Below are 26781 nucleotides of genomic sequence, written 5' to 3'. Positions count from 1 at the left end.
CATATAAAACATGGACGTAGTCTCGTCGACGTCACCCGTCTGTTTCTGAAACGGAAATGAGGCAGATCGGCTATATCGGCCATATTGGTAGTGGCAAGGGCTTCGCCTACAGCCATAGGGCGCCTGTCGGTCACGTGACCCTCAGCTGTACCTCTTATTGGGGAGCTTGCGATCTTAATATCCTTTGAACGGACGATTTTTTTTTTTAAATCACCCCCCTTACAGTGTGTGCCGATAGTAAAATTAACGACTCAGACAGGAGACGTTTTTTGAATTAGGCTGTAAACAGGTTAATTTCTGCTTTGAAAACAGCTTTTTTTTGGCTTGGTGTGTATGTGACGGATCCAGCCTCAAGCAAACACTCGAGAAACAGCAGATTTTAGCACTTCCACATTATCCCATATTCTTAGACCGGAGGTTGCCGCTTGGTTTTAATTTGAACCTTTTTTTTTATATGACGCAGTCAATAAATGATCTGCTGTTCAGCAAAGACCTTGGACAACTGAAGAACAAGTGGAGTGATAACTCCCTCTCCTGGACGTAGAATGCCAAAAAAAACAGGTAAGGCTTCAAATTAAAGTTGAAGTTGCTGCATATTTCAGTGAAACTATTAGACATATAACAGTACCAAGAGGGAGAAATGTCTAGAACAAATAAGATGAAAAAGAAAAAAAGGAGGTGGAAAAACTCGATTAAATAAACTTTTTTTTAAACTTGGCAATTAATTTTGTTCAACTTTGTGTTTAAAGGGGCTGTGAGGAGTTTGAAAGTGATCTTGAAAAAGTTTCTCTTCTAGATTTATACCTGATCTTAATTCACACTTCAAAGTGAGATTTGCAGCACCAATTTACTATGCTATTTCTCAGCTTCCCGTTCGGGACCAGATTCGTTTATGGCACCATGCTAACTAACATTACACATTACAGACAAGTCTCACAGAACCAGGCTGTCAACAGAAATAAATATAGATGTCTAGTAATCTAATGTACAAACTGACATTTGCTTGTCGTCATGTTTCAAACAACAGCACTATGTAACTGTATTGATATCCAGTAAAAAGTTGTCTTGAACAAAGAAAATTTGTATCGATAAATAAATAAATAAAGATTACACTTTTTAAGCTTGTAAAAGCTGTCCAAATACTGGATACTGGTGAAAGTACCCCCACCCCCTTCACAGAGATGATGCAATTATCCCCCCAAATAGCCAGTTGGGTATTTAATTACTGGCATAAGTTCAAAATTGATGACTTAGTTTTTCCATTGCTCTGTTCTGAAAATTTTCCACTTTCTTATTGCATTTTTATATTTATAATGTCAATGTCAATGTCAGCTTTATTTATATAGCACATGTGAACAGCCAGCAGCCTAACAAAGTGCTTTACAGTAAAAAGGCAGACATGATAAAAAATAATTGAACAATAAAAGTAATAAAAACAAATAAACAATAAAAGTAATAAAACAAATAGAAGGAAAAAGAAAAGGGGTGGTACAGTTCAAATGTGCATACTGCTCAGTAAAACCAATAAAAGTCCCAAATAAAAAGCGGCTATACTCCACCAAAGTCCAAGGTGAATAGGTGTGTATTAAATGAAATGACATAGGTTGATGGTACTTTGTCTTGGTTTTCTTTTTTTCATTTAAACTTTCTGTTTTTCCTAATTTTTCTCTGACTCAACCAGTGATTTACCATGGTCTGGTAAATCAGGGAGCCACATGCTACCTCAACAGTGTTCTGCAAATTCTCTTCATGACGACTGAGATCCATGACAGGTTAGACAAAGTTGAAATTCACTGCACCATTATGTCAAGAAAAAGAAAACGATGTCCAAAGAGGAATGCACAATTCAAAACTAAAACTCATATTGACCGTGTTATATTGTAAAATATTTCACCTGTAAAAAAATAATACATAAGGACTAGTCAAAAATGATTTTTCACACTAGAAGGCTTATGTTTGAAACTCCAGGAGCTTCGCATTTCAAGAGGGGGTATGCAGCTTTTCCATATTTTAACCTTGGCCATAAAGTAACAATGTTAGATGTCGAGACTAAACGTGTGCAGATTTTCCAACCTCTACATATTCATATGTTGTAGGAATCCCTGAGTCTGTCTGTAAACTGATCAAAACAGTGTGACAAATATGAACTCCATAATACATAAACGTAGTACTGTAAAATAAGGCCAATTCGCAAACGCAGGCCCATTTGATATGACGCTGGCTGTGAGTTTCCTTTTAAGCAGCTACTGGGCACCTGTCAGTCACATGACCTGAGCTGTGTCTCAGATTGGATAATTAAACCATCCTTTTAACCTCTGAACAATCAAGTCAAAAAAGATTCCCTCCCCATACAGTGTGTGCCGATAGTGAAATCAGAGTTTTAGACCCAAGCCGTTTTTTTAACCAGGCTGTAAATATACTTTCAATGCTGCAAAAGTCTGTTTTTATGGCTGGGTGTGTACGTGACTTCTGGTCTTTCTGCAGCCAGCCTCAAGTGGATTCTCAACGAACAGCGACTTTTAGCACTTCCGCATACTGTAGTCTTCATTTTTACCAACCGGATGTTGCCTCTTGGCCCACGCATGCACACACACACACACACACACACACACACACACACACACACACACACACACACACACACACACACACACACACACACACACACACACACACACACCGACACACAAGCACGCACACTCCGTATAGTGAACAGAGAGCCTGGAATACCACCACAACAAGAAACATAGAAAAACATCTCCCAGCGCTTCCTCTGTAAAGATGCAACAATCTTTCCTATGATTTCCCATGAAATACCCCGTCTTTTTAAGGTTGGATGTAAAAGCCCATGTAACAGATCATGAGCTGAAAAACCTCTTTGAAGGACTGAAGGAAAAAATATGTGGAACAGAAGGAACTAGAGAAGTTGCATTTCCTTGCAGCAAATGCGTTGAAATGCTGAAGCTGGAAAAGTTTGAATAAAAGTTGAAAAAGCTGAAAATGTAAAATAAAGGAAAGAAAAAATGGTAAGGGAAATGAGGCACAGACAATGAGTGGATAAAGAAAGTGGATACAGTGGAAATTTAAATCAGCCTATAAAAGTTAAAATAAATAGATAAAGAGACAGAAACCAAACAGTGAAATCTTAAAAATGTAGAAGAAAGCAGAAATCTATGACTAATGTGTTAATGGGATGAAGAGAATAGAACCAGTTTAATGTGTGAACAGAGTCTCTAGTCAAAGTCTGCAAAAGGTAGAAGCAGTTGAAGTTGAAGGAGTTGCAGGGGATCAGAAGATTATTTCAGTCTCTGTTTTTGATGGTTAAATGTTTTAAATAAAGTTTAATCATTTAAAAGTTAAAAAAAGGGGTTATGATGTGAACCAGAGCTGAAAATGTGGAATGGAGAGAAGAAGTAGAAGAAATAGGGGAAAAACAGTACAGAGATTAATGCAGCACTAGTAAGAAGAAAGGAAGGAAGAAGAAGAAAAAGTAGCAGTTTGTCAATTATAAGTTGTGGGAAAAAGCTGTATAAATAGTGGAGCATGTAGATTAAGTCAAAGGGGGAGGTATGGTATTATAAGTAACTGAAGTACATGTGTGTCTTTGTTCCTGGATGTTTTGATTATTTAGTATAAACAGCTGTGTGTGATGAAAGGTTGTCATGTTTGAATCTTCTGCTGCCTTTTCACTGTTTTGGATGGTAAAATGTTTGTGTGTGTGTGTGTGTGTGTGTGTGTGTGTGTGTGTGTGTGTGTGTGTGTGTGTGTGTGTGTGTGTGTGTGTGTGTGTTGGTCTGTGTGTGTTGGTCTGTGTGTGTTTGGGTTGGCTGTATGTGTTCGTGTAAGACAGTTTGGGTTGGCTGTTTAGGCATTATAAAGAAACATATGTGTTTCTCTGTCCTTCAAAGACCTAATCAGTGATTATCCACAGCTGTGTGGTTACCATGGTGATCATCATGATGTCATAATGAGTGTGAAATGGCAGTTGAACTTTGGAACTCCTTTGTATCCACTGATCTTAAGCTGGATTTTTGGCATAGGTCCGAACAAACTGCATTTATGCTGAAACCCTAAGGGCTAGAAGAAAAACAAAAACATTGTGAGAATCTGGAGACTCTGACGAACAAGATGATATGCTTTACAAGATGATAGGATTAAAACTGACCGCAGGAGGGTGATGTATAAAAGTAGTTAGGAATGAAGTTGATGAGAAATATTGGTCAGATTTTAACATTACTTCAGATTACAGGGATGTGACGGTTTCTCTCACACTGAGGCGTTTTTTGGCAAAACTGTACATTTTTTTGCTAAAATACTCCCTTTGTAAGAAGCAGGAGCCTTCAGTGAACCATTTAATGTACTTTTTATTTTTCTGCTGTGAAGATTTTGGAAGTTATGACAATTGGATCGAGATTAGCACAACCTTACTGCAGCAGCCTCTCTCACTCTATTTGAAAACATTCCGCAGTCTAGCAGCTTCAAATTTAGGGCAAAGTGGGAAAAGTTTATGTTGCTTGAAGAGTGAAATCTCAAAAACAGTAAAAGCTGTTGAAGAGCAGATAAAAACCTGAAGAGTGGAAAGATAGCTGAACATTTTAAAGTTTAATTGAAGTCTGTAAGTGGAAGTAAGCTGAAGTTAGAGCTTGTTAAAGTTGAAGGAGATTTAAAGGAAGGAGCTGACATTTCCCATCTGTTTAACATAGAGAAATTTTTTTGGAAAAAGCTGAATAAATCAAAAAGTTTAATAGTTAGAAAAGTGAAAAGATATAGCACACATGTCCTAAACAAGCTGAATAGTTTAAAAGTTGAACGGTGAAAATCGGACAAAATTTGAAGGCTGTGAAAAGAGCCAAAAAACGTACGGAAGAATAAGAAGAAGAAGAAGAAGAAGAAGAAGAACCTGGAATAATAAAGTAGGATAACAATATGTTGAAATGCTGAATCAGCATTTCAACATAATAAAAAGAGAGAGAAACCAAACAGTGAAATCTTAAAAATGTAGAAGAAAGCAGAAATCTATGATTAATGTGTAAATGAGATGAGGAGAATAGGACCAGTTTAATGTGTGAACAGAGTCTCGAGTCAAAGTCTGCAAAAGGTAGAAGCAGTTGAAGTTGAAGGAGTAGCAGCCTTTTTTGTTTGATTTGAGTCAAGTTTGAGAATTTTATGGCAGGTTAATCGGCAGTTTTTTTCAGTAGCAGCAGCTGCTTCTCTCAGTCAAATTGAAAACATTCCGCCCTCTGAGAGCAGGAGGAGAGGTGAAAAGAGTGAAAAGTTTGTGTCGCTTAGACAGTGAAATCTCAAAAACAGTTGAAGATATTAAAAACGTTATTACAGATATCAGTAGTGGAAAGATCAGTGAACATTTTAAAGCAAAAATGAAGTCTGTAAGTGGGAGTAAGCTGAAGTTAGAGCTTGTTGAAGTTGAAGCAGATTTTAGTCAGAGGAGCTGAAATTTCCCATCTGTTTAACATAGAGAAATTTTTTTGGAAAAAGCTGAATAAATCAAAAAGTTTAATAGTTAGAAAAGTGAAAAGATATAGCACACTATTCCTAAATAAGCTGAATAGTTTAAAAGTTGAACGGTGAAAATCGGACAAAATTTGAAGGCTGTGAAAAGAGCCAAAAAACGTACGGAAGAATAAGAAGAAGAAGAAGAAGAAGTGGAATAAAGTCACAGGATAACAATATGTTGAAATGCTGAGTCAGCATTTCAACATAATTACCAAGACGTTGGGGATTACAAATGGTAAGTTCATTAAAAATCTTCAAAGGAAAGGAAGTGATAAAGGAGCTGTATGTTTAGTGTAGTGCTTCAGAAGTGTTTGTATTCAGATATTGTTTTATTTTCAGTTTACCAACAACGTGATGCTGCTTTATGTTTGGGGGAGATTTTACACAAAGTCAGCCCAAAGGTTTCTGAGGTGAGTATGAATCTGTGAGTATGATCTCAGTGAAAGGATAGAAGACAAGACAGTTTTACCAATTACACATATTTGTCATAACCTGGCTTACAGCCATAACAACGTATGAGAAGACAAGTTAATTTACAAAATATGAAATCAAAGGATTATCACTTCAAATTAAGGCAACTAAGTTAACAAAGGCTGTAACTAAAACAGAACAAAGTGCAAATGAAAAATAACCTCGGACCTCAGAGCAGGTCAAATGTATTGTATTTATGTACTTTGTTTATGTTTTACTTTTGAGGGACAATGAAGATATGTAGACAATACAGAGTAAACATTTGGGCAGGCATAAAGAAAAATATATGCTTCAAAGATAAGCTTCCGTTCATATCTTTAATATTAAATTTATTGGTGGACAGATAAAAAATGATTGCATGTTATTGTTTATAAAGCAGTTACTTTCGAGCATTTACTTTTCTCCATAATTACCCATAATGTTGATGAATATCAAACAATTGTGCTACTTGTTTCCTATATCAATATTATATACTAATTACCATATTTTCATCTGTCTTAATATATGAAGTTAATCATTACAATAATAAGACAGAACAATATGTTAATTATGAAACAATCAATAAAAGAAAGACATATTTGGTATTTTACAATCGTTCTCAATGATAATGTGTAAATAAAAAAAGATAAACATGTATTAGCAGGCTTAAGGTTTTAAAATGTAAACATTTTACATTATTTACCCTTACCTTACAGCTGTGAGCAGAAAAGGCAATGCATGGTCAGAGAAAATTGTTGATGTTAACAGGTCACAAAACATCACAGTGAGGTAAAGCAGATCTCAAGGGCGGTTGTTGTAGATCTCTTTTGGAACATTGTAGTTCGTCATGGCTTACAACGTCACAAGAAGCCGTCGTCGCATAAATATGACATCAAAGTAAAAGTGCAGTTGAATTCCTCTTTTACCGCAGTTCTCCTTTCCTTTACTCTTACTCCCTCCTTTCCTCGACCCTGTGACGTTTTCCATCGGGGTTAAGGTAAAGTCGAAAGAAAAGTAGTTAGGAAGGAGTTTTCAAACGCACCCCAGGTGTGGCAATTACCTTTCACCAAGCCTGCTGGGACAGACGAGAAATCAGTAAAGGGGAACACACAAAACTACAGCAGGCCCTTTTTTTACAGAACTCTTAAACTAGTTTTCTGTCGTTCAGCAGATTACAGGACTCAACCTTATACTGCCAAATCTATAATACCTGATACAGGAGTTTCAAAGACCTGTATCTCGTCAACCTGATGAATAGTTTCCTCAGAAACCTGTTAAAAATGTGATTAAAGGTATACTTCCCCCTTGAGGATCATCATTCCACTACAGGCAGCTGAAGTTGTATTTTGACCCTTTTCAAAATGGCTGCTCTCCTGAAATCAACCACACACTTTTATTTAGGACAATCAATGCTAATTTTTATAAAGTTGCATATTTCTTTAAAACTTTAGTTAAAAAGTTGCCAAAACTGCCCAATATGTCAAATTTGGCACATAAATATACCATTAAAAAAATGATTTAGCGATATTTTTATGTGTTGGTCCAGCTACTTTGGACGGGTCAGGCTTTGCAGGGATAAACAACCCTAATGTCTGAACATTTATGATAAAACAACAAAATAGTCAGGTTGCTTAGGTCAATATGTAGGATGAAAACGGAGATTTGTAAAACTATACATTTTTGGAAACCTTATAACGTAACAAATCAGAAAACCAATGTTGCCATTTTTTCTGAGATTGTTATGGCAGCCATCTTGGATCTTTAAATATGGCCTCTTTCAAAAATGAATTTCTCCATATCTTGTCTCTTATATGACCTAAATTCATGGTTTCAATGGTTAAATCTACATTTTTGGGGGCAAGGAATGTAATGGAGTTGACCTTCCTTCTAACTGAGGCATGTAAGGTTGTGTAGTTTGCATCTTTACATGATAAAATGGTATTTTATGGTCATTTGGATATGTATGTCATCCAAACAATGTGATATTTCACCAACACTGTTTATCACATCTTACAAAAGACAACTCTTAAAAGACAACCTACCCATTCATCAACTTTGAGGGTCCCTTAAAGCTATGGTGTACGATTTGGAAGCTTTGTACATCTTAATAACACCGTTAATAGGGCTGTTATAGTCCTATGGTCCAATCTACACAATATAATGGCATGCGTGGTTTGGATTGGTCCGTGAGTCCATCCAATCCGTCTCCCTTGCTCCGCACCGCCATGCTCATGGTCCCACCTCGTCCTTCCCCACTACCCCTCTCACGTCAGCTAGCTGCTCAGCTACTGAAGCGTCATGGAGCCAGAGAAGACCGAAACCAGGAAGCTGTTACTGTTACCCTCCACAGGGAAGGGAAGAAAATGAAAAAGTTTAAAGGAAAAGGCAGAAGCAAGGAAGAATTATGAGCGATACAGGTGCCAACAGAGACTGAATATTGGAAAACCCATACATGTCTTATTTACAGTGTATCAGCTTCATTGAATTCCTTGCCCCCCAAAATGTAGATTCAACCACTGAAATCAAGAATTTAGGTCATCTAGGAGGTAAGCTATAGAGAAACTTGTTTGTGAAAAAAGCCATCTTTAAAGCTCCAAGATGGCTGCTATAATGACCTTGGAAAAAATGGCAACATTGGTTTTCTGATTTGTTATGTTATAAAGTTTCAGAAAATGTATAGTTTTACAAATCTCCGTTTTCATCCTACAAACTCATCTGGCTGAACTTAGCGGCCCTGACTTAAAGGTGCAATTGTGCGCAAGCTTTAACAATCAAACAGTGGTGTGTATTGGTGTGTAATTTTCCAACAATCAAATTTATAAATGATAAAAATGAATGAAATGTGATAACATGCACTGGCTTCAATAGCTGAACTTGTGTGTGTGTGTGTGTGTGTGTGTGTGTGTGTGTGTGTGTGTGTGTGTGTGTGTGTGTGTGTGTGTGTGTGTGTGGTTGTTACAACTGTCCCTGATTGCATTGGCAATGAGCTACTTTGTCTCACAGCTAACAGCTAAAACATGACCACGAATAAACTGAAAGAAAAATAGCCTAACAGGCACATAACCATGATTAAACATGTTCCACAACAAAGCAGGCAAAAATTATTTGAGCTAAAAAAAATACTTTCTTACCTCAAAGTTATGTTTTCCCCTCACAAATTTATCTGTGTCTGCTACAGGACACTACCTCTTCACATGTACACTAGACTAAATTGTGCATGTTCAGAGGGAATCAGGGGATTTCTTACTTGTTCCTGATTGGAGCAATTGCAAGTGTTACAACCGACCTGTGTAACAACTGTCCCTGGTCTCATCTGACTTTTTTTCTCTGTAGGTTTTTCAAGGACAGCTGAATGACTCAACAATATGCTCTGGATGCAAAAGCATCATTAAAGAGGTAAAGCCATTCCTGATTCTTCCACTTTCCCCGAAAGACTCCACCAACAGAAACTACAATGTGGTGAGCACATTAATGAGTTTTTCATAGAAGCTTTCATTTGTTGGGAGACATATTCCATTCAGGGGTGGGTCACTTATATTGGATGTGCAGTTATTCAGGTGTTTATATGAACAGTTTGTTAGCTAACTAAGATTAGCTAACTAGCTTTTTGTTGATGCTTTTTAACTTTTTAACAGACAGTGTTCAGCTAATTTTTATGAAAGGCCACATGTCAAAGACCCTCATGCTCAACACAAGTTCTTCTCAGAGCTGTGTTGTTTCTATGTTGCTCTTAGTAATGTGCACGGTACAAAACCATAGACTGTAAAAAAAATGGGTGTCCGCTTGCTCGGCTCAAAGTGAGGTCTCCACAAAAACTGCTCCCCCTGGTGGCTGGCTGCAGTATAGGTTAAAAAATCCAGCTCTCCAGTCATTCCAGATGGGCTGTGGTCAAACTTTAAAGAGTTAATACACCTGGTAGAAATGTTTCTCACATCTGATTGTTGTGGTGATTTAAAGATATCATTTGGCTGCCTTGTATCCAAGTCCTCTTTTTCCTGAAAAGTTTTGTTTTCATTAGTTATCGAGGTTAAAAACAAGGTTTTACGTAACATTTAACGATGATTAACAGCTGCTGTTCTTGTGTTTTTTTTTCAGAGATTGTAAAATATGTCAGAAGGTAGAGTCAAGACGTGATAAGACTTTCGAAAGAAAAAAAAAATTATTATATTTGTCACCCAGCTCCACTCAGATTATCCCAGAATCCCTCACAGTCTCTGCTGTGCAGAATCTGGCTCCAATCTGCTACAATGGCTGCACCTGTAACGGGGGGTTTTTGGCTTCAAAACTGTACAATGATAAATGGCGGAGCCACGCTGTCCACTATACAGTCTATGGACAATACCAGATGACACTGCTTTGTTGTCACTTCTTCAAGGCTCTAATTGTGATCAAGTTGTTGCTCTGTCAACTTTTGTCCACTGGTGTAATAACAAGAACAATATAACAAGAACTACTCCGGTATTAATGGGAATAAGACCAAGGAGCTAATTTTTGGTTTTAGAAAAACCTGTCGCCAAAGCGAGTCATGGAGAGGAAGTCAAACTTGTACAACCATATAAGTATCTTGGCATATTGTCTGCCTGGCCTAAATTAATAGCAAATACTGAAGTGATAAAAATGATGAACAGAAAGTTCACCTGACACAATTTAGATCTTTGGTTTAGTTCTTTCTTTTGAGAACATTTTGTGTAGGGGTTTATCCCACTCTTATTTAAAGTCTGTTAACACTCTCCTTTACCTGCTGGTTTTTGGTGTCTGTGAAAGACAAGAAGTGCCTTAATTTAATGGTTAAGTCTGCGCCAAACTATTCAGAGTGCATCAGGTGGGTCTCGGGAGTGAATGAGTTATCAGAAAGGTTGAAGGGATTTTGGGTCAACCTGAGCACTTTCTAGCCAAAAATAACCTCTATAATGCCCACCAAGGAGATCAATAATAAGCCATTTCTTATTTCCCCTTCACTAAACTTTGAATATAGCTCTGAACAGTTTGGTTGTGTACTAATAAGGTGTCATTATTCTGGCAACTGTATACTTTCTTTATCCCCACCTGTACTGAACTGTTGTTAACGATGTATTGAGTGTTGAATGCTGGGGTTTTTGGTCCAAAGTATAAACTACATTACCCCCCTGAGATCAATAAGGTTTTCTGATTCTGGTTTGTGTGATGTAAATATACTAACTTAACATTTACTATACAGGGTTGTCATCTGTAAAACAACATTACTCATTATATCTATTATTTTTTAAATGTAACTGTTGTTACCCTGCATTGGCTTTAATCCACAGATGAATACTAATAATACTTAAAATTGGCATCCTGAGTGTGGAGTGAGAGGAAAATGTCTGACTCTTAAATATATGGGATATGTGATCTAATGCTTATTTAAAAAGTTGACAATATTTGATTTCCAGGAAGGTGGTTTTGAAGAGATCTTTAAAGATGAATCACTCAGTGGAGACAACATGGTGTACTGTGACAAATGTAACAAGAAAACTGAGGCCACGAGTGTGAGTTCAAGAAAAGTTCACTGATTTCTAAAATGTGTTTGTTTACAGCACTGTCTGATGTACACATGATGTGATATGATATTACGTATTTTTCAGACATGTCAGATGGTTGAATATCCTCGTATTCTGATTTTGGTCCTTGAGAGGTTTGACATGGATTACAGTACCATGAGATATGTCACATCAGATCGCTGTGTAGAGATACCAGAGTCATTACAGAGAGAGGTAAGTTAACACAGATCAAATTAATCATGTTTTGTTTGCTTTTACTGCACATGATTTCCTTTTTTAATTGCAGAATGAAACATTCAAGCTGTATGGGATGGTGAACCACATGGGTGGTCTAAGAGGAGGTCATTACACAGCCACCATACTGTCAGAGGAGGACCACACCTGGTATGAGTTTAACGACCATCAGGTTGAACAGGTGAGGGTGAATTTCATCTCATCCATTCATTCTGCACATCTGCGTTTCTAGCCCATTTTTGGAGGTACTGGGGCACCCTAAATTGAGCCCCCAGCCTCCCTAAAATTTGAGAGATGGTCCAGTATTTGGTTGAAATGTAATATTTTAACATCAGCACCTCCCTTGCCTTAAAAACACTTTGATCCACCCCATCACATCCTCCTTCCTTTCTACCACTCAGTAGTAACTCATTATTATCATCATTACACTACTTTACAGTATTGTTCTTTTTTTTTTTTTTTGCTGCATTTGATTGTAGGTCACTGTTTATGTTGTTAGGTATGAGTAAGCTGACATTTTTTTCAAGTAGGGTTGCCCCTTGTTATTATTATTATTATTATTTTTATTATTATTATTATTATTATTATTATTATTATGTAGATTTAAAGCACTTTTCATTTCGAAGTGTATTTTTCCATGCATTTCTATTAATAATACAGGCAAGAAGGAAAAGGCAGAGAAAAAAAGTTGCTTTGGACAAAAATGTCTTAGTGAAATTTTATTGGACGTTGGAGAAGTTAGTTTCTGTTCCTAATTTTCATGTTGTGCATTGCATTTCAAATAAAAGCAAAAAAAAAACAAAAAAACGCCCAAGGTCCATTCTCGGTATATTTGGTACTCACTATAGGGGGCGGGTTTTCTCTAGACATATACATTTTGGTCATGTGTATACTGAAGAGCTGCTGTTCCAAATTGAGTTGACTTTCTCAAGAAATTAGGGTTACACTATGTTTCTTATATGATTCCAATGCAACCCAAGATCGCCCCTGATTCTGCACATAATTTCAAAACCAAATAATACAAAAGATTCACTATTATTTATTATTTATTTATTGTCATAATTTTTTTCATTTTTTATTTTATTTTTTTTTACAAATGTTTCAGACCAAAGAACAACCATTTCCAAACAACAGACCTTACTGGTAAGTTCAGTTATCTCTGTAATCCTTTTATTACATAGTTGAGGGAAGGTCCGTAGGGTCCACTTATTACTAAATAAATATCACCTGTAACATCTTAACAGTCCTCAGTGGGATTTTGCCCTGATTTGAGAAAAAGTTGAGATCATATTTCAGAAGTACTCAGAAGATTTTTTTATGGTTTAAAGCCGCAGCTGGGTTTTGATTGTGGTTCCTTAATAACTGATTTTAAAATCAACAGTGAAACTAAAGTTTGAAGTATTTTCTATGATCTTTGTTTAAGTTTTTATTTATAATTGTTCAACAGTTCCAGGACTGCATATCTGCTCTTTTACAGAGGTAAGACCACCAACATTTCTTATGAAAGCATTCTGCCCCACAAAGGTCACACAATGGTCAAAATTAAGTAAAGTTGCAAAATGCTTTGTGATGTCCATTTCATCATCACACAAAGTTTCTTGATGAAGATATACACTGTTTCAGTAAAAATGGGTGACAAATTTGCATTAACGACAAAATTCGGACAAAAAAAAAAGCCAGAGTACAATTACATCATTGTAACTGCAGTTTGGCTTTGAACAGCAACACTGTGGCATATCACTGTATGAAGCCAAACAGCTGTAAATCTATTTGCTTTACAACTTAGTGTTCCAACTGCTATTAGCTTGCTAACCACCAACATACATAAATCACAGTCAGTGAAACAGACATTCAGAAAGACAATGTCAGCCTACCTGTTTTCTGGAAGCCAACATCAAACCTGTTAATTCCTTTAGTAGTTTAAAGTTCTGAATTGCGACATCTCTCCATCATACCAAGGGGTTAATATTATTCCAAAGTGGTGAAAAACATGCATCCATATTGATGAAGTCTTTAAGTCACACAGGCTAGACAATCATTGCTCCAGTTTGATCTCAAAACAAGGTTTTGTGACAAAATGAATACATTAAAAAAACACAGGAGTGTCATAATATGACAAAGTGAAATTGAGCTGCCAGTGCTGGTAATGGCAGGGTTACTAGGTCAGATTAAAAGGGTAGTCAGGAGTGAAAACTTGGAAAACCATGACCAAACGGACGCTGTTTTGAAAGAGCAACATAAGAGAAGAGTGAAAGATGGCTGCGGTATAGGTATATATGGTAATACTAGGGATTCCACCTATGTTCCTGAGGATGCTGGTGATGACGGGTTTTATGTCCATGATACCAGCAGTGGTGCAAAACTAAACCTTCCAGAAGAGCCTCCAGCTGAAAGTCAGCAGATTAACAAGACTCCACAGATGGGAAAACCCTGTGTAACTAGAAAAGCAATTTCTGAAGAAATTACGCTGTGAATGCAGAATGCTGAAGCAGCTTGCGCTGAACTGCTAATGCAAAATGCTGAAGATGAATGACTAAAGATATGTCTGAAAATGGTTGAAAAAAGTCCTGAAAAGCTTGCACTGAACTGCTAATGCAGATTACTGAACATGAATGACTGGAGATTTGTCTGAAAATGGTTGAATGAAGTCTTGAAAAGCTTGTGCTCAACTGCTAATCTAGAATGCTGAAGATGAATGACTGAGGATATGTCTGAAAATTGTTTTAAGAACTCCTGAAAAGCTTGCGCTCAACTGCTAACGCAGAATGCTGAATTAGCCTGCCATGAACTCTTGGATGAAAAGAAATTAATGGACGAATAAATGGAATGGATGAATGAATTTAAAGTTGAAATGTTTGAGTCTATTCAAAAGTTAAAGGAATGACTTAAATTTTAAAGAAAATTTATGGAAATAATGACCTGACTGAGGGAAAATGCAAGTCGGATATCTTAAACGCTGTTAAAATGCAATCCTGTGTGTCCTGTGTGTGAGTTTTTTAACCATGTAAGCCTGTAGGCTGAGGCCCATCTGAAGCCAGATGTTGCCATGGTGATCATTGTTTACCAACTGCCATCAGAGAGCTGGTGGAGTCTGTTGATTCCCAACACATTCCCTTTGAAATCAGGGTGTAAAGGTGCTTTCAATTTTGACAAAAATAATGATCATGAAGCATGAATCAGTGTAATGGTAAATTGGATTTAAAAGTTTGAATGGCTGAATCAATTCAAGAATTAAAGGAAGGAATTTAAATTTAAAGAAAAAAATCTAGGAAAATAAGGAGCTGACTCAGGGAAATGGAAGTCAAATGCTGTTAAAGTGTGATACTTTCTGCCCTGTGTGTGTGAGTGTGTGTGTGTGTGTGAGTGTGTGTGTGTGTGTGTGTGTGTGCGTGTGTGTGTGTGTGTGTGTGTGTGTGTGTGTGTGTGTGTGTGCTTGTGTGTGTGTGTGTGTGTGTGTGTGTGTGCTTGTGTGTGTGTGAGTGTGTGTGTGTGTGTGTGTGTGTGTGTGTGTGTGTGTGTGTGTGTGTGTGTGTGTGTGTGTGTGTGTGTGTGTGTGTGTGTGCTTGTGTGTGTGTGTGTGTGTGTGTGTGTGTGTGTGTGTGTGTGTGTGTGTGTGTGTGTGTGTTCAATCATGTTAACCTGTCTGCTGAGGCTTTTCAGTAGCCAGATTTTGCATTGGTGATCACTGATAAATTAACAGACACATGCTTGTATTTGTTCCTGGATGTTTTGATGAGTTACTATAAACAGCTGCATGAGATGAAAGGTTTCCACGGTGACCAGCTCCCTGCTCGTTAAGCTGCAGGTGCAGGTGCAGAACTTTGCCCTGGTTAGTGTAATATTCTGAAGATTTTGTGGCAAAGCAAGAGTCCGAATATCATGTCACCTTGCCAAAACCGTGAGGGCTATAATATAAATGAACACACTCTAGGAATCCTGAGACCCAGAGGAAGCTGCTTTTGTAACTTTCATGTCTGAAGGCCAAGAAATGGACCCATGAGAGTGATAGATAGATGAGGGAAATTTGACTGATCTCTGAGAAAACCCCTCAGGAATTAACATGGAGGAATATGGGGAGAGTGGTTTGACTTCTCATGACAGTTGGCCATTTTGTGAAAAAGTGCTCCATCCTTTTGCTTTAAAAACCACTTTGTCAGAAGCAGGACAAGCCCTCCTCCATTTTGACATATAATATGCCTATGTGGGGCAAAAATTGTGAACAAGAGAGCAGTTTACCCAGAATTTTTCCAGGTCTTGTTTCCCCGTCTCCCTGCTCTGTCGTTTGAATCTCCCACTCTGAGCCGAAACATTCCGTCCAATACACACCAATGTTAAACGGCTCGAAGAGCTGAAATGCATCATGACCTTTGAAGGGTCATTGTGAAGAAATTATGAATGCTAGGAAACATTTGAAACCCACTGAATGAAGCCAAAAGATAGCTGAATATTTTGAAGTTTCAATGGAGTTTGTAGCTGAATGTATGAGAAGGGTTTGAAGAAGGCTGAAAAAATGTCCTGAAGGGAGAAAATTTTGAAAATTCCGCATTCATCTCTATGGGACCGAAATTTGCATTGCTGCATTCACAGCAATTATATGTATGTAGATATTTGTTAAGAAGATTACAGAAGATAGAAGAAGACAAATATTTGATGCTTTCCAGACAATGTCAAACAGCAAATAAATAAATTATATATATATATATATATATATATATATATATATATATATATATATATATATATATATATAAATATATATATGAGTTAATTCAACGCAGTCACAGCAGAAAAGATCAAATCAGACTTGATACATTATTTTTGTCCTGACCCTTTTTTCCGTATAAAAATAGGTCAAATGTCCCTCAGAGAGAATGAGTGTTTTTTTCTTATTTTTCCTCCAGGTGGAGCGAATTCAGCTAGCATCCTGATGAAGCCACTCAGCATCCTGAAGAAGCCACTCAGCATCCTGAAGAAGCCTCTCATTGCTGTCATTGTTGTTGGTGGTTTTGCACTAACTGTGGTATTGATAAAAACTCAATACTTATCATTTAGAAGGATTAGCTTCAGCACTGTGACAGGTTCAGAAGTGTGAATGAGCAGGTTACTATGAGCATGACAATGGAAATGGAGACACATTTAAGACAACAGCTTATTTTTCTGTTCTTCACTTAAAATGCATTTGTTAGACATCTTTGGGTGACTGAGGGTGAATTAAACCTCAGGAGTTTTGGGGCTTTTTCTCTAAGTTTTAAACAGCTTGTTTATTTTTATGCCAGAGGAATAGTTTTAACATCATGGATATAGAAGAAAATATCAAGCAAAATAAAAAAATAATAATAACACATTATGTGAAAATAAATGTAAGACAGTTATATGAAATTCATTTACCAGAAAAAAACTCAGGTGCTCTTGATTTTTGGTCTTCCTGTGTTGACATATTAGTATCATACATTTAATGATTGGCTGTACAATCCAAAAAGACAAAAAAAAGAGTTGCATGTATTTACCACATGGTGAAGCCATTGGAACATTGACAACTTTTTTACCAATGTAAGGTAAGGTCTTTATCAGTCCAGTTTTGTAGTGCTGTCGTTTGAATCGTGACATCAAGCAAACGTTGCTAGTTTGTATCGTACGTCAGTAGCCGGCTATATGTAGCACTACTAGCAGCTAAGACGTATCTGTAGGCTAACGTGTCAACAAGCAATCTGACAGGTTGTACGGTAGTTCAGTGGCCGTCCATATGTTGCGCTACTGACAGCCCAGTCCTCTAAGACATGTCTGTAATGTGTAACGTTAATGAATCCTGGTTATGTCCTGCCAGTCATCTACCAATCAGAGCTAACGTAACCTCACTCTTCATTTTATTGATAGACTCTCAAGTTTGAACAGACCACTGCAGAATAACTGCTGACTGTGGGTTGGAATTAACATTAGCACAAACAGTTTAGCCCTTTATGCCTTTAGCTCGTCCTCTATCACTCTCCTGTTTATCTTTCTTCTGCTCTTCTGTCCTTTTTCTGTCTGACAGTTAGACTCCAGTGTCCACCATCACTACAAAATTAATCACAGAAATCGTTTACAGCAGAGAAAAACACAGATCTCTCCTCTTTCTACTAAACTTCATCAGCTGGCGTGATGTTGTCATAGAGACCAAGATCAAAATCAATCCTCAGCCCTGTTCGACCCAATCAGGAAGCTATGAAGTGTTTTTATTTGTGTCAGCTGCTGCTGAAGTTTCCTACCTGAATCACCTATTTTTATCTAACTACCAGAAAGACTGTGATTATCAGTCTATTTTTTGGCCCAAATAAACTCAGGTATTTCCAAAGAGTTAGAAAACAAAAAGTGAAACATGATTTGTCACATGTTCTGTCATTGAATTGAAAGAAAAAGGTCTGAGTATGGAGATAACCGTGACTGCTATCAGTAAATTGTTATGCCCAAATAAACTCAGGTACTTTCCAAAAAGTTACAAAACAAAAAGTGAAACATGATTTTCAACACGTTTTCGGTGATCGTGAAGATCAAGGTCTAATTATGGAGATAGACTGTGATGGCTGTTTATTGTTTGGTGCAAATGTCCAAATAAACTCAGGTACTTTCCATAGAGTTAGAAAACAAAAAGTGAAACATGATTTTTCAGATATTATCAGGGAGTGGAAAGACCTTCACTGTACAAACCAAAAAAGTTGTGGAAACTCAAAATTTCAAGGCAGCTGTCTGCACTGGATAAATGAGTTTTGAGGCCGACTAAAAATAATTATTTTCTTTTTTAAATTAAGCTGTGATAAATAAAGCTTTGTAGTGATGTCACCTTGTAATATCACAGTTCTTGTATTTCTATATTAACCTGTGAAACATCATATTTAATTTATCATTATGTATCAGTAATGCTGTAATTATAGCATTAGAGCTTTGTTCATAACCGTAAAAGTTAGAAAAGAAAACAATCGTTTACTAACTTTTAGAACTTTTCTAAACTTTCCATTAGGATAACTGTCCTCTTAACTTCCTTTGTGGCTGTACTTGTGTTGGGGCTTTTGCAAATCAGCTGACACCTACCGGCCACCATAACCAGCCACCCACCCACCAGTATCACAGACTGTTATGATAGGGAAGCATCTATTTTATATTTTCACTGTTAGTATACTGATAATTTGATTAAATAAATTTGTAAAGCACAGACAAAACATACTCAGCTACCTTTGACCTGTTGTTATACTGGATTGGAAATTTGGATCCAATGAGGAAACATTCATGGTTTACAGAAAGACACGTGATTGAGGCTCACACACTGTAATCAAAGCCAATCTAAGCCACACGGTAAATTCCAAAGACTATCTGCTAACTGTCTGGCTAACATTTGGTACAAGGTTTAAAAAATGACTTATTGAAAACAAGCAGCAACAGAAGTGATGTTTGGCTCTTAAAGGGTTTTATATCTGTAACATCAAGAAATACAGATAATAGAGCTTAACAGGTGTAGAACATCACAACTGGTAATATTATACCAAAAGTTTTATTTGATATTATCCTAATGTGAAAAAGAAACTGAAACAAGTTGCTGAATGGGTTGCTGATAAAGCCTTTTTATAACTTATAAGTTATTCTTACAGTTACAAAGTGATCTTGAACCTTGAACTTGTTATATGACTCCTTGTTTTTTGATTCCAAAATATTGTTGTTGATGCATCAGGTTTTAAAAAGTCACTCGAAACCAAAACTTAATGTCTGTTTTTGAAGTTTTGAATCAGGGACTCACATGATGATGTCTGGTCAGTTACTATGAAGGGACATTAAGATTTAAAGTTTGTGACTGACAGATGGAGGAGAGGGAAACAGGAGCTCAATATGTGAGTTTCCTTCGACAGTCTGAACATATAGCAGCAGAACTAGAGGCAGGTGCTGACCTGATCCAGCTTTAGCTTTAAGATTTATTAAAAGGAAAAGTTTAAAATCTACTGTGAATAGTGGAGAGAGTGTCTGCCTCCTGGACCCCAGTGGTAGAGGTTTCCAAGGGGGGGTAAAAAGGATTTAGAAACATGGAAACAACCTTTTTTAATTGCAGTTTATTGTCCTTTTTACTTGTTTTAGCCTAACTTTAGGATAATGTAAATAAACAACAACAAGCTGTATACAAACATTACATATATCTACAATGAATGCAGAAAAAGAAGGCTGAGACTGAGACTAAACATTTTTTTAACAACAAAAATTAACATTTTAGGATTAGAATATTTAATGAAAAGGCTACTTTACACATCTATTTTCAGGACAGGTGCTTCTGAGTGCAAGGTATCACACAAACAGCTCAATGGTAAACACCTGTAGACTGTCCAACTTGCAAAAAAAAGAAAAAAAGTGTCTCTTGCAAGATTTGGAGATTACCAAATAATATGATAACAGATGCTTGTACGTCAGAGTAAAGTTAAGATACAGCCCCTCATTTCTGTTTCCACACAGGTATGGTGGTCTGTCTGGGGGCAACACCACCAAAACAGAGTGGGTAACTACCTGTCATTAACTTTACACACTCTTGACTGAGTCTCAAGCACACAAAACAGAACTGCACCTTACACCGTGAACAGGTGACGTTCTTGCATCCCTTACTGCTGTGCACGATCAGAAAACCACAGGTGGGACAGGCACGGGTAGAAGGACAGCTCGTGGCTTTCTTCACTTCATGAAGCTTGATCTCTTCGCACGTTCTGAGTATCTCCAGTTGCTGCCTGGTGCAGCCGTCTTCTGCACAGCGATCTGGGTATGGAGATGGACGTTTCCATTCCTTCAGACACTGCCAGCAAAACTCGTAGCTTTTCCCTTTGTTGGCTGTACACACTGAGCAGAGCACTCTCAGGTCTTTTGGGTTTTTTCTCACTGTGAAACTTTTGCAGCCAGGACACTGTTGAGAAAATTAATTGGTTAAAAAAAAATCAGTCACATAAATACACAATTTTTCCCAACTTGGATGGGTGGATACTTACTGATTTGGCTACAGCTCTTTTAGACATTGTCCTGTCAAAGTGGGCGATCTCCTCTGGGGTCATTAGAGCCATTTTGAAAACCTCTTCATGTGGCCACTCAGCATCACAAACTCCACAAAGAAATCTGGTCGCACCCTTGGGAAATGAAAAGAAAAGAAATAAATTTAAGTGCTGGTGTCCTGTTGAACCCAAATGAAAAAACCGTAGGCCTACAGGCATGCTTTGGTTTCATCAACTGATAAATCCAGTAGGGATAGACCATCGACTGTAAAAAAAAAAATGGACGTCCGCTTGCTCGGCTCGAAGTGAGGTCCCCATAAAAACTAAATTCTGTCCAGTTTTATTGCAGTTACATAAAAATTTTGGAAATCTTTATTTACTTTAGAAAACTTTAGCTATTTATTTTTCAAGTTTTAATTGAACTTTATAAAACATGCTTCCGAGCATGGGAGCTGTTTAACAACCATATGCTTGAAGGTATTTAGATGAGGTTAAGTGTTGGAGTTTGTGTTGTTCAAAATTTTTACACCAATATACGGAAGCGTGTTGCATTCACTTGAAGAAAAAAAAAAACAACTCAGGTTTTTCAGAGTAATTTTTGGTTTGGTTTGGTTTGTTTTTTGTGGTAATTCATTTTGTTTTTCTGATTAATATTTCTTTATTAGTTTGTTTTTTGTTATATTATAATATTGGTTTGTTTTTTTGTGGTAATTAATTTTGTTTTTATGAGTAATTTTTTGTGGTAATAAATTTTGTTTTTATGATTAATATTTTTTATAATGGTTTGTTTTTGTTATAGTTATTTCTATTGTATTTTTTTTTTCTGTTTTTGGATTAATTACCAAGAAAAACAGCAGGTTGGGCTTCTCGTGGGATTTCTAAGTATCTCGATTCTTCAGGAAAAAACTAGTCCGAAAAAAAGTAATCTGAAAACAGAAAAAAAAATTACTCATAAAAACAGAAATAATTATGACAAAGACAAACCAATAAAAAAGTATTCATCAGAAAAACAAAATTAATTACCACAAAAAAATCACTCATAAAAACAGAAATTATTATAACAAAAACAAACCAATTAAAAATATTAATCAGAAAAACAAAATTAATTACCTCAAAAAAATTACTCATAAAAACAGAAATAATTATAACAAAAAACAAACCAATATAAATATTAATCAGAAAAAACAAAATTAACTACCACAAAAAACAAACCGAAGAATAAATTACTCTGAAAAGCCTGATTTTTTTTTTCTTCAAGTAATTGCAAACGCTTCCGTACCAATCTTTTCACTTTGACTGCAAATTAATATCAGCTTCAAATATCAGTTATCAGCCTTCTTGCCTACTAATAATTGGTATCTGCCCCAAAAAATCTATATCAGTCTATCTCTAAAATCCTGTGCTTATAGGAAGTTAGAGCGACAACTCCAACCCTAAGAAGATTTTACTGGAACTTTACAAATGTTGAGGTGATAAAATACTTTACCTGGTCAAGTAACCTTTGACACCATTTCATGAGAGATGGTGGGGTAACGGTGTGACCACAGGACATCTTTGCTCTGAGAGACTTGTAGCCAATGCACTCAACTGTGAGACAAAAAAGTAAGAGTAAAAAGCAAAGAAAAAATCCCTGGACAAACACAGGAACAAAGTAAATAGAAACACCACTGGAGACTGCAGTCTGACATCAATGGCCAACAACAAAGTATTTAAAGTAACAGCAGGCCCCGAATACAAAGGTAAAAAGATAAAAAAAGGAGAAAAAAAAACAGCTAGGAGAGGGCTACTGCTATGCTTTGCTTTCAGGAGCAGGAAGGAATGATAAAAGGCATTAAAAAGCTCAAAACATATAGCTTAAAAAAAGAAACCAGGAATAAAGAATTATTTTCACTCACAGTCCATGTCATCGTCTCCCTCGACGAATGTAAGAGTGGCATCTTTTGGATTGTAGCATTTCTCTTCACTGTTCCCCATGTTTCTCTCTGGCTTGGCATCAAAAGTAGATCATTATATCTCCTATTTCTCTAACCAGTGTTAATAGACGACTTTTTTATTACTCAACACTTACTCAAGAGCGATCATGAGCCCGACTGCTGAAGTGTTGCTTTGTTGTTCAGTGTTCAAATATTCCCTTCCTGCTCTTCCAGGGCTGCAGCTGCAGTTCGTATCAATGGTGGAGCAGCAGAAGTCTGCATCAGAGAAAAAGTTTCCCCTACCGAGTGAGGGTGAGAGTGAAAGACAAAAACAGCATAGCTTGTCTAGAAGTCATGTGATTTTCAGTCACTTTGTGGGCGAGGTCCATGTCTACAAAAATCATCAGCACCTCGGTTTACTTTCACATTTGTTTGGATCTCTTAGTTTGGAATACTCACAGTTTTCTGAGCCTGCTGTCTTGCAAATATGGTGTGCCAGCTGATGGTGATTTATCCCATGGGAAATGAAGGGATCATTGATGTTTGTAACAATGCGGAGCAGATGAAAAACGTCACCGTGGACCAGGTGAAACAAAAGGTCAAAAGTAAACTGCCACGTAAGTCCTACTTTTTCTGTCTCAATATCTTATGTATACCAGTAATTATAGTACTTAAAAGAGGAAAATATAAAATTTGTCTTTGCGATTACAATTATGAAACTTCTGAATGTATTTGTTGAATTAATGTTGTGTTGAGGAACTCAGAAATAAAAGAAAAAAAATCTGCTTTTTTTTTTTTTTTTGCTCAGATGACAACATCAGGTTGGTGTTCAAGGCCAAGACCCTGGAAGAATCAACAACCCTGCAGCAGAATGGAATCGAACACATGTCCACCATCCAGTGCCTGCCGATAGTGCATGGAGGACTCTAGCTGCGGAAGCAAACGGAGCTCACCAAGAAGAAAGCAACCGACACACTTACAACCAATCTGTTATATCTAAATCAGCTTACTTGTCATGTTTCTGGAACAAACAGCTTCAAATGTCCCAAACTTATATTCTCCTTCTTCTGTGCCTGGGATGAAATAAAAGATGTAAATATGTTGATCCATTTTACAGTGTTTTCATTTTTTGGACTTATGTTTTGGTTGAAACTTAAAACACCAAATGTTGTTAGCTGCTATTTTTGTCTTAACATCAGAGAGACTGTGACCGCTGTCAGATTGGGTACCTTACATAAAGGTAGAAAACAATGGTTCAAACATGATTTTACATATATTGTCAGCGAGTGTATAGAAAAAGTAGGCTCAAGTGTCTTTACACATACTTACAAATAGAAATATAAAATTGGCACACTGAAAAATTGAACTTAGAATATTACAAAAATGGACATAGTACAGATAATTTGATTAGTTTGCTCATTTAGCAACCTTAAACAACACTTTAAAAAAAAAAAAATATATATATAATAAAGAAGTAAATTTAAAAAATAGATAGATGATAAATAAATAGATAAATAACAAATGAAATAAATATTTATAACAAAATGAATTTAAATAAATAAAAGATAAAAAATAAAATGAATATTTATGATAAAAAAAATAAAAGATAAAAATAAAATAGATATTTATAATATAATAAATTTAAATAAATGAAAGATAAAAATAAAACAAATATTTCTAATAGAGTAAATTTAAATAAAAGATACAAAATAAAAAAAATGTTTATGAAAAAAAACAAATTAAATAAAATTAAAGATTAAAAAAATAACAAATATTCATAATGAAAAATAATAAAATAAAAAAATAAAAATAAAAAATAATTTATATAAAACAAATACGTTTCTCTGAAGGGCAGATTCTATTCCAACGGGAGAGCCTGAGTCAGTCAACTAACATTATATCACGCAACAAGAAAATTTCTACTATATATATTATTTTTCTCCTCATCCTCCCTCAATCCTGTCATCCTGTCTCTCATGAGCAGCATTGAAAACTTTATTATCTGCGTCACAACAGGAGCATGGTTGCTTCTGGTTTCCACAAGGAACTCCTTTTAAGCAAACAGCATTCATTTGTTTTTATCAGAACAAATAAATAAATAACTTCCTTGTGTTGGGCACTTGTGGTAACACTGGGAATTTCCAACATTTATCTGTGCATAGTGCAGCAGGGATTTAAAAACGAAAGTAAAATAACCAAAACAAATACTTTCATTTGGTTATCATTAAGAAGCAGTTGTATGTTGGTGGAGTAATAATTTTAAGACCAACTTAAACAATCTTAAACATCGAGACTTCAGTGGATTTTTTTTTTGATTGATTTAATTAATTTATTTATTTTATGTCATAATCATGCAAGATGAGCCCAGCCCAAAAAGACTAGCCCTAAAAAAAAAAAACACAAGAAAAATTATTCAGCCAATAAGATCAGAAATAAAAAAAGAATACAAATCACTTGCGATCATAAAAGAAAAGAAAAGCATTATAACGTGAATTAACGTTGATCAAATGTTTTCTTTACCCATTAAAACTGACTACAGGCTACACGTGTAGAGTTTAAAAAGCAGATTGCTCCGCCTGTGAACCGATCTAAGCTCCGTAACTCACCGTGAAAAATGAAACTAGTGACACATTTCACTTGGAGAGACTCGTATCGCAGTTGCAAGACATCAGTATTCAAGGTAGGGTATTTTATCTTTTTTATCTTTAAAAAAACAGTGTATACCAGAATGTTTAAAACTACGCTGTGGGCTATTTCAATTTAACATCTGCATTAGGGTGATTTGTTTCATTTTTCTGCTGTTGGAAAAGTTTCCTCCTCTACTACTTGAATGAGAGATTACACATTTAACGCCACAAAAACGAGACACCGTAACAGAAACCAGATTTTAAAACATGAGACCTAAACCTTTAACATCCACAGGTGTTTCCAGCGGGTTTTGGATCCCTTCCATCCGAATTCATCTGTTCTATTCTGCTGAGCAAAGACGATCCAGTCCAGCAGAACAAGTGGAATGACAACGCCCCCTCCTGGACACAAGAAAAATGGTGAGGCTTCAAATTAATGTTGACATTGCATATTTAAATCAATCAGATAAGTGTTCACAAAAAGAGATGTTTGAAGCACAAAAAGTATTTAAAAAAAAACTTGAAAAAAGGACAGAAAAACTCAGTTTAATGTTTTTTTTTTTGTTTTTTTTTTGTAGGCCCATTTCACGGTGAAGTTGTCCTTTCTTACATCCTTGGAAACGAATCCCAGACAAAGATCAACAATAGATGCTTATTATGATGGAGGTAAGTAAAGAAAGATTTTGAAGTACCCTCAGTACACGGTAGAATTCTGGGACATAAATTTAGTTATAAGCGGTAACAAGATTTATAAAAAAAGTACTTTGGGCCACTATAGTGTATTTATTTGAAAGGATAAGACAAATTTAAAAAGTCAAGATTATTAGATTTTCCAAAATCCAGACACTGGTAAGAATTGCTCCACATTGTTAACAATTAAACTAAAACTGTTGTAATATATTGAGGTGGAATTTTAAACATGAAATCAATAGTGAATATTTGGTTCATTTTGCAATTGAGATTTAGTAACTCCTGAAATATTTCTAAGCTTGATAAAATTCTATAAATACTGGTTAGCCCAAAGAAAAGGGCCTTTATTTATTTATTTATTTATTTATTTATTTATTTATTTATTCTTTTATTTATTTATTTATTCCTTCATTCTTTCATTAATTTATTTTATTATTCATTTATTAATTAATTTATTCTTTCATTTATTTATTTATTTATTTATTCTTTCTTTCATTTATTTATTTATTTTTTTGTTTGTTTGTTTATTTATTTATTACAAAGAAAAGTTGTCCCTAAAATAGCCTGGACTATAACCTAAGGAGTTCTATAATATGTGGTCACCTTTTTACAATTTCCAAATAACTTAATAATGCAATGAGATCACTGACAATTTAAAAACATTTAGATGATTTTGTTCTTTTCTGTGCTTGATTTTTTTTCCAAAAGCAAAAACTCCTTTTTTCCCTTTGTATTTACCTTTTTTAAATTTATTTATTTATTTATTTAATAATTAATTAATTAATTAATCTATTTATTATTATCATTTTTTATTATTATTATTGTTATTATTATTATTATTATTATT

At 35.8% G+C, this 26781-nt stretch overlaps 2 protein-coding genes across 2 annotated transcripts; one reads left to right on the top strand and one right to left on the bottom strand.

Moving 5' to 3' along the window:
* Positions 1-5795: 5795 nt before the first annotated feature.
* Positions 5796-16910, top strand: LOC141811066 (ubiquitin carboxyl-terminal hydrolase 50-like). Its single transcript, XM_074698952.1, has 8 exons — positions 5796-5924; positions 9298-9423; positions 11376-11471; positions 11568-11696; positions 11770-11898; positions 12823-12860; positions 13165-13196; positions 16619-16910. Exons 1-8 carry the CDS (start codon positions 5799-5801, stop codon positions 16807-16809), a joined length of 867 nt encoding a protein of 288 aa, XP_074555053.1. The 5' UTR covers positions 5796-5798; the 3' UTR covers positions 16810-16910.
* Positions 16911-20153: 3243 nt separating this feature from the next.
* Positions 20154-22910, bottom strand: LOC141784341 (E3 ubiquitin-protein ligase ARIH2-like). The gene is made up of 5 exons (XM_074662158.1): positions 22773-22910; positions 22600-22686; positions 22191-22291; positions 20705-20839; positions 20154-20622 (listed from the first exon to the last, which is right to left on the bottom strand). Exons 2-5 carry the CDS (start codon positions 22676-22678, stop codon positions 20164-20166), a joined length of 774 nt encoding a protein of 257 aa, XP_074518259.1. The 5' UTR covers positions 22679-22686; positions 22773-22910; the 3' UTR covers positions 20154-20163.
* Between the last annotated feature and the right edge of the window lie 3871 nt (positions 22911-26781).

This window comes from Halichoeres trimaculatus, unplaced genomic scaffold (genome assembly GCF_033239565.1).
Source record: "Halichoeres trimaculatus isolate MK-OKI-2021-1 unplaced genomic scaffold, fHalTri1.1 fHalTri1_scaffold_22, whole genome shotgun sequence".
NCBI classification, from domain to species: Eukaryota; Metazoa; Chordata; class Actinopteri; order Labriformes; family Labridae; genus Halichoeres; species Halichoeres trimaculatus.
This window is presented reverse-complemented; position numbering and strand designations above follow the sequence as displayed.

Coding starts and splice junctions, on each gene's coding strand:
- LOC141784341 (XM_074662158.1), bottom strand. CDS start 22,678: ATGGGGAACAGTGAAGAGAAATGCTACAATCCAAAAGATGCCACTCTT. Junction 22,292..22,599: donor GGGAGACGATGACATGGACT/GTGAGTGAAAAT, acceptor TTTGTCTCACAG/TTGAGTGCATTGGCTACAAG. Junction 20,623..20,704: donor AAAGAGCTGTAGCCAAATCA/GTAAGTATCCAC, acceptor TTTTCTCAACAG/TGTCCTGGCTGCAAAAGTTT.
- LOC141811066 (XM_074698952.1), top strand. CDS start 5,799: ATGTTTAGTGTAGTGCTTCAGAAGTGTTTGTATTCAGATATTGTTTTA. Junction 9,424..11,375: donor CCAACAGAAACTACAATGTG/GTGAGCACATTA, acceptor TTTGATTTCCAG/GAAGGTGGTTTTGAAGAGAT. Junction 11,472..11,567: donor AGAAAACTGAGGCCACGAGT/GTGAGTTCAAGA, acceptor CGTATTTTTCAG/ACATGTCAGATGGTTGAATA.